Raw genomic sequence first — 7,506 nt, forward strand, 5'->3', positions numbered from 1 at the left:
GCAATGCAGTAGAACAGGTGGGATAGAGAGCTGTTTCTGAAGAGGTTTTTTTTTGTAATTTTTGTAATTTATCATCTTGTACAACATAATTCTCAGTACCTATATCAAACTTTTTAACATTTCTGCATATTGCTCAACAGCTTCCAGTGCTTTCAAGTACTTCTAGATTCTTCAGATATCTCCTAGTGTAAATACACGGTTCATGACATGCATTTTCTGAAAGCACAGACCACAGGATCATTATTTCAGAAGGAAAATTTTCAAAACAGATTTGGCCAATATTGAGAAGCATTGAGACATCCAACCTGGCAAGCTGGTATGTGAAAATTTGTTTCAGAATTTTTAAAAGAAGCTTATTAGTTTATTTGAATCCCTCAAATGTCTCAAATCCCTCCTATCTTCTCCTTGATTCCTTCTGGAAGTAGCTTTTTCTTTTAAAGTTTTAAAAGTTCTTTCTAAAAGTTATTTTTGCCTTTGAGCTAGCTGTCATTGTCTTTCCTCTCTCTTTCATAGTATTGTGCCAAATACAGCTAAATTGAACTTGTACAAAAAGATTAATAAACAGCATTTGTGCTCATGTGTCGATTGGAAACTTTGGGGATTAACAAGCTACTTAACTGACCTGAATAGAAATAGTAACACAAATTTGTATTTTGCCTGAGAATACCCTCTTTTTAAATGGAAGCTCTTTTACAAAAATAAAATGAATGTGAGAGTTGTATTTCACTTATTTTATTCCATGATGAGAGATTTCAGGAAGGCTGGAAAGGGAGTCAGGGCTTCATAACACTGGTGGGAGGAGGAGCCCTTCATTCTCAGCCAGAGCCAGTGCATCTGAGGGCTGCTTTGTGGAGTAGCTGCCGAAGGGATTCTCTCGGGATGAGGAGAGTTGTCTGCAACATTCCTGTTCATTAGACAGTTCCTTCTCCCTGGAAGAATAAAAACATGGAGGTAATTTCCTGGCTGCTATTGGTGTGACTCTCAAAGGCTTTTATTATTTCCTAATGGCAGCAATGCATGGTTTTGGCAGTATGTTAGAAAACATGATCGCGGAGCTGGAGGAAGGGCAGTTTAGTTTTTCTGACTGTCAGCCAGAGGTGTGTGTGTAAGTCATCGGTACACAGAATAACAAAGGAGAGCCATCAGTTGCTCACCCCACAACATCCGCAGCATTTGCAGTCCCCACAGATGGTTCCAAAGATGCCATTCAGCACCTGAATGCCACAGAGCACTGCCTGGATCCCGCTCATCACCAGCAGCAAGGAGAAGAGGGTCAGGTGCCACGGGACAATGTTATCAGGTGATGTACACTTTATCCACAATCCGTGGTCACCAAGGTAATCCCTACATGAGAACAAAACAGTTAGGAAGAAGACCATATTAACTCATAAAGGGGTTTCTCACCACGGAGAGGCTGTCACTGCTGCGACATGGTTCTGCTCACTTCGGTGAATTTCCATTGCCACACTGGTCCTACTTGTCTAGAAATTGACTTCAGCTTAGTTTCTAGGTAAGCTGAAGCAAGTGATTTGGAAAAAACAAGACATCAGAAGGGAGCAATTGGAGACAAGTATGTGTTTGATACAATTGAACCATTTTTAGTGTTTTGGAAAGAAAAGATCTTAGCCAAGCATGTGCCAAATGGGTTTTGTCTGTTACAGTGTTTTGTCAGGGGCATTTTTGCTGCTTTTACTTGATTACAGCATTTTTTTGTGTATGGGGGTGGGTGGGAGACTGTGATCAGGGTAGGTAATCCAGTATCTCAAAGTAGAGTTGAGAACAAGGGAGTACATTGTAATCAAAACAACTGAATTATCAAAACAAATCATGAAATCAGGCATGTCACCTCTTGTCCACTGAGCTGAAAATAACAGCTTTTGCTGTTCTAGATGCCTCATCTAAAGTAAAGGTAATAACTTCCATAATTTTTACCTTCACATTTTGATTTAACTGTAAACTGCTTAACCACTGGCTATATTTCATCTGCATATTCTTAGTGCTGACTTGTGTTTTTGTCAAGTGATTTCTGGACTGCAATCAAAACAATGTTTGAAACAGAGCATATTTCCAAAGACTCAGAATGAGACCAAGGGAGTTGGTTTCTGGCCCTCAGTGGCCTATGAACAAATAATCCTCTACCTGTACACTTCTTGTTTTCTTTTTTTTTTTTTTTCTTTTCTTTTTTCTTTTTTTTCTCTTTCTTTTTTTTTTTTTTCAGGTAATTTTTTTTTTTTTTTGGTATATTATGTAAGAAATGCTGCCAGGTCACTCTTGACTGAGGCAGACTACATTAAAGGCTCTGAGGTAATGGAGAGTTTACTGCAGCCCTTGCCATTCTGTTCTGATCACACCTGCTCTCCTCAGTAGCACATTGTGCCCTGTTGTTTGTTGAACTTGTCTTGACTTCAGTCTCAGCAGTGGGATAGCTGGGTTTAAGTGATAAATATACATGAAAGTGAACATCTTTGAGTTGCACAGCATGAGGAGCAAGCAGCTTCGAAATGCCATAGCCAAAATAAAATTATACATATATTATATTATATTATATTATATTATATTATATTATATTATATTATATTATATTATGTAATTATTTGAATGCCATTAAATTTCAATATAATCATAGACTCACAGAATGGTTTTGGTTGGAAGGGGTCTGAAAGATCATCTCATTCTGATCCCCCTGCCAAGGTCAGGGACCCGTTCCACCGTCCCAGGTTGTTCCACACCCTGCCCGCCCTGGCCTCAAACACTGCCAGGGATGGGCCATCCACAACTTCTCTGGGCAGCCTGTGCCAGTGCCTCACCACCCTCATAGGGAAGAATTTTTTCCTAATAATTGATCTAAACCTGCTCTTAGTTTAAAGCCATTATCTTGTCCTGTCATTACGTGCTCTTATAAAAAGTCCCTCTCCATCTTTCTTGTAGGCTCCCATCAGGTACTGGAAAGCCACAATCACCCTGAAGCTTCTCTTCTCCAGGCTGAAAAACCCCAATTCTCACAGCCTTTCTTCATAGAAGAGGTGTTCCATCCCTCTGATCATCATTGGTAGCCCCTTTCATCTGTGTCATTAGTGAAAATATGAAATAACACCAGTCCCTTAGGGACACCTCCTGTCACTAATGTCCAAGGATCCTGAGCCACTGACCACCACCCTCCGGATGCAACCATCCAAACACTTTCTTCTCCATCTAGCAGTTCACCCATCAAATCCATCTCTCTCCAATTTGGGGAGCAGGATATTGTGGGGGATTGTGTCCAGATAAATGACTTCTGCTGTTCTTCCATTATCCATTGATGGAGTCACTCCACCATAGAAGGCCCCTGGGTTGGTCAGGCAGGGCTTGCCTTTGGTGAAGACATTCTGCTTGACACAAATCACTTCCCTGTCCTCCATGTGCATCATCAGACCTGCTACGAGGAGCTGATCCATGATCTTCCCAGGCACAGAGGGCAGACTGGCAGGTTGATGGTTCCCAGGCTCCTCCTTTCTACCCTTTTAAAAGAACGGGTGTATTGTTTCCTCTTTTCCAGACACCTGGGGCTCCTCCTGGCTGCCGGGACTTTTCAAATATGGAGCAATTACACCAGCCAATTCCTTCAAGACTCTGAGAGATGTCTCAATGTGTCATTGCTATTCATCAAAGTGGAATTTATCCCCATATGTTGCTTATCATCCCAAGAATAACCTTTCTCTTTATAGGCCCCTTTGAAACTCAGTAGTTTTCATTGTACTTGCTTTTCTTTAAATCCATGCTCTTGAACCTTATGAAGTCTTGCTGTGTGCTGCAAACACTTGTAAGAGCTTGTATAATTTAGACAAGCAATAACATTCTCATTTTTATACAATGGATTTGGAATTTGAATCATCTCACAAACTTAAAACATGTATATCTTTTTTTCTGATTGCCTTGTCTTACCCAGCCTCAAAAGGGTAGGTCCAGCCTCCTTGACTTTGACATTTAGGGCCTTTGTTTAGGGCTACTGCTGACAAAATAAAGCAGTATCCAGCTCCCACAACTCCAACGGCAGCAAATATTATAGAAGAAAACATCTGATGAAGAGAAAAATAATGTTATTTTGGTTCCCTAAATTCAGCTGTTCCCTGAAATGTTCCCTAAATTCAGCTGTTAATAGTCAAATAGTCAACACCTGAACAGCTGAAGCCTATTAGTTTTCATTGCATAGAAAATGTGTATTGGTATTTTAAAGCTTTAGCAGCATTGGCCCTGTGTGCCTGAGGAGGAGAAGGCAGGGCCTGGCAGCAGATGGCACTGCTCCCCTCTGGGGCCTCCTGCTCCTCTGTGGCCAGACCTTCATCTCAGGACACTGCAAGCAAGACTAAAGTCTTGGACCACTCAAGGCATTAAAAAAATCTTCAGTATCCTTTACAAGTCGGCTTTGGTATCTTGGTTATATTTGGACTAAATAATTACAGTTTTCCTTCCCAAGTCTCCCTTTAGGTTTCATATTAGTATACTTTACCTCCTCACAGGTGTAAGCTCTAGTATTACGATTGGAGTGGATGGGAAAGTATGTCTTTATTTTTCTGGTTTCTGTTAGAATTTTCCATATATACTAATATGTAAGTAAATCATGCAAGAACTAATGCCCTGCTTGAATTCTGAAATACTTGTAGCCATAACAATTTGTAGGTTAAGGTTATGTATTTTGTAGGAATAAAGTGATACAGGTGAAGAAAAAAACCCAATACTTTCATGTCACAGAATCATTTGGGTTGGAGATTACCTCTAATATAATCAAGTACAATGTGATTTTTTGTTCAGACCTCATTGCAAGAGTCTTGTCTTGAGTCCTAGCGTGCATTTTTATGTTGATATATCTGTCAGGGCTAACTTAAAAATTATGATTTTGTAGTAGACATCATAATAATGGATTTCAGCTAAAATACCAAATTTGGTTCTCAGACACGCTGATGCTGATAAGGTCCATAGGACTCTTGGAGTAGAGTGTACCTGGCACTCTGGACACTATCAATACTGCCAGTCAGCTGCACTCCAGCACGCTGTCAGCAGGGAAGGCAGGCTGCTTTGCAAGCAGCACCACACACCTGCAGGTTGGCCCCCACGCAGCCAGTGCTGGCCCTGGTCACTGCCTGTGGCCGGCCCTGGTCACTGCGAGTGCCAGCCCTGGTCACCGCCTGTGGCCCTGGTCACGGCAGGAGGGAGGCCCTGGTCACTGCGTGTGGCCTCTGGTCACTGCGTGTGGCCTCTGGTCACCGCCTGTGGCCGGCCCTGGTCACCGCCTGTGGCCGGCCCTGGTCACTGCCTGTGGCCCTGGTCACTGCCTGTGGCCGGCCCTGGTCACTGCCTGTGGCCCTGGTCACTGCGTGTGGCCGGCCCTGGTCACCTCCTGTGGCCCTGGTCACTGCGTGTGGCCGGCCCTGGTCACCTCCTGTGGCCCTGGTCACTGCGTGTGGCCGGCCCTGGTCACCTCCTGTGGCCCTGGTCACTCCCGGCTGAGCAGTAGCAGCACCGCAGTTCTTGGCTGCCTGTGGAGCGGTATGTGCTCTGCAAAACTCAACCAGCTTCTCTTCACTGCTTGCAGAAAATGGATCATGCAGTGTTGTAAAGACAAACAGATGGCTCCATTTCCTCCTTCTCAAGGTTCAACCTGTTTTGTTGGTATTGCGTGAAGACAGCATCAAAGAGAGAATTTAGGGAAAGTTCTTCAGTCAACCTCATAGGCATGAATCTTTTCCTATTTGTTTTTCTCTCTTTCTTTTTAATTCTCAGTGGAAAATCTGTTCCTTTATTTAAAAACTATACTGATCTACTGGATCAAGAGAATTTATTTCAAAAAGACATCTTTTCCTACTAGAAATAATTTTTTTTCTAATTTAATTTTTAAACTAAAATGCTTGAGGTATTTGTTAGTGTCTGAAAGTATTCTTTGGAAGCTTTTCTAGTGTGAAAATCAGTTAGCTATAAATTCAAAGTGGAGCCTCACCCACACTGCTTAAAGTAGGAGGTTGGATTAGGTGATGTCCTGAGGTCTATTCCTTCCTGAAAATCTTCCTGTGAATCTAATGAAACACATCTCATTTTGTCGGCCTGCAGTGAGTTGGGAATGTAGTGCCTAACTGCCAGAGTGATTTTAAAAGTTGCCAACAAAAAATGGTTAAGGAGAGGACTGTTGTACTCTGCAAAACAAAATGTAGATCTTTCAGCAATAAATTTTAATTGTGATAGTAACTATAAGTATCTTGATATCCTTTTGCTATCCTGATAGCAAAAAACAATGAGGCTATACTGTTCTAGTACAGGAGGTAAAACATCAGAGGCATAATACAATTTTTACAGCCTGCTGTTTCTACTTCCCAGCACTCAAACAAATGGCAGGGCTTTTTGTCCCACGCTCAAGATAGCCTCTATCTAGACTCGCAATGGCTGTGAGAGGAAAATACGTATATCAGTAACAATTCAGCTTTTACTTTTTTTGCCATGTTTCCTTTCACTTACCGCAAACCTCTTTCCACAGCTCCGATTACCACAGCATCCACAGCAATCATTATTCTGAAGGCCCAAAAATACCAAGGCAGGGAAGATCATCTATGAATAATAGAAATATAGTTTGAACTGGGATGAATTCAAATTACATCTTCTTTTAAATATAGTAATTCTATGGGTTTGGTTTTTTTTTCCTTATCATTAGTTTAAGTTACTTATTGCCAAAACTTTGGATGGCTTATAACTTATTTGTTTATCCAAGAGGAATTTGCAGTCCTGAGAAAATTCAACAATGCAAGTCATGGCTGTGGATGGGGGAAAATATAAATATCTGAATTTAGACACTTACCAATACACCCGATCCCAAGATCCCTCCAAAGTACCAAACTTCATCTGTAATGTGTGCACTCTCTTCAACTTTTCCTCCGGGGAAAAACAACAAAATGTTAGCAAGGGTGCAGAGCACAGCCAGGGGGATGAGAGTACTTCCCAGGCACTTGGCACAGCCTCCTGTGCACATGCTTCTTTAAAGGAATTGTAAACACAATTGAAGATAAAGTCTCTCAGATGTTCTCAGAACTGATTTATAAAAAGAAGCTTCTGGGTGTACTTTGCAAAATCCAGTTTCTGTTGTGCTGTTAGAGGAATTGAGCCTGTACAATGCTCCTGTCAGTGTTCCTGCAGTCAGTTGAAAATGCACTGTGCTGGTCCTTTATATGTCCTTGCAGCTGTGATGTCAATTTTCTGAATGTCCTTAAATGAAGTTATGTTCAGGGCAGCCTCTCATTTTACTATGACAACCCACAAAATCGGTTAATATTTTACTAAGGTGGCTGACACATTTCATAATCTGGGCTCAGGTCATAGGTTGATATGTGTCTCAGCTCTGGATCATCATTTTTACAACATATGATCTTTCTTCATACTAGAAAACACTTACTTTGCAAGGACTGACAAAAAATGTGTAATGAGTCAGCTGATATGAATAACATATTCATAGTCCAAGTTTTTACATGTTGTGAGACAGTTCTGTAA

General features: G+C 41.4%; 1 protein-coding gene across 1 annotated transcript; it reads right to left on the minus strand.

Moving 5' to 3' along the window:
• Positions 1 to 729: 729 nt before the first annotated feature.
• TM4SF4 (transmembrane 4 L six family member 4) lies at positions 730 to 7,168 on the minus strand. Its single transcript, XM_058812415.1, has 5 exons — positions 6,821 to 7,168; positions 6,484 to 6,573; positions 3,922 to 4,055; positions 1,155 to 1,344; positions 730 to 929 (listed from the first exon to the last, which is right to left on the minus strand). The coding sequence occupies exons 1-5, from the start codon at positions 6,989 to 6,991 to the stop codon at positions 912 to 914; spliced, it is 603 nt and encodes a 200-aa protein (XP_058668398.1). The 5' UTR covers positions 6,992 to 7,168; the 3' UTR covers positions 730 to 911.
• Positions 7,169 to 7,506: the final 338 nt, after the last annotated feature.

The sequence above is a fragment of the Ammospiza caudacuta genome, chromosome 11 (genome assembly GCF_027887145.1).
Source record: "Ammospiza caudacuta isolate bAmmCau1 chromosome 11, bAmmCau1.pri, whole genome shotgun sequence".
In the NCBI taxonomy this organism is placed as follows: domain Eukaryota; kingdom Metazoa; phylum Chordata; class Aves; order Passeriformes; family Passerellidae; genus Ammospiza; species Ammospiza caudacuta.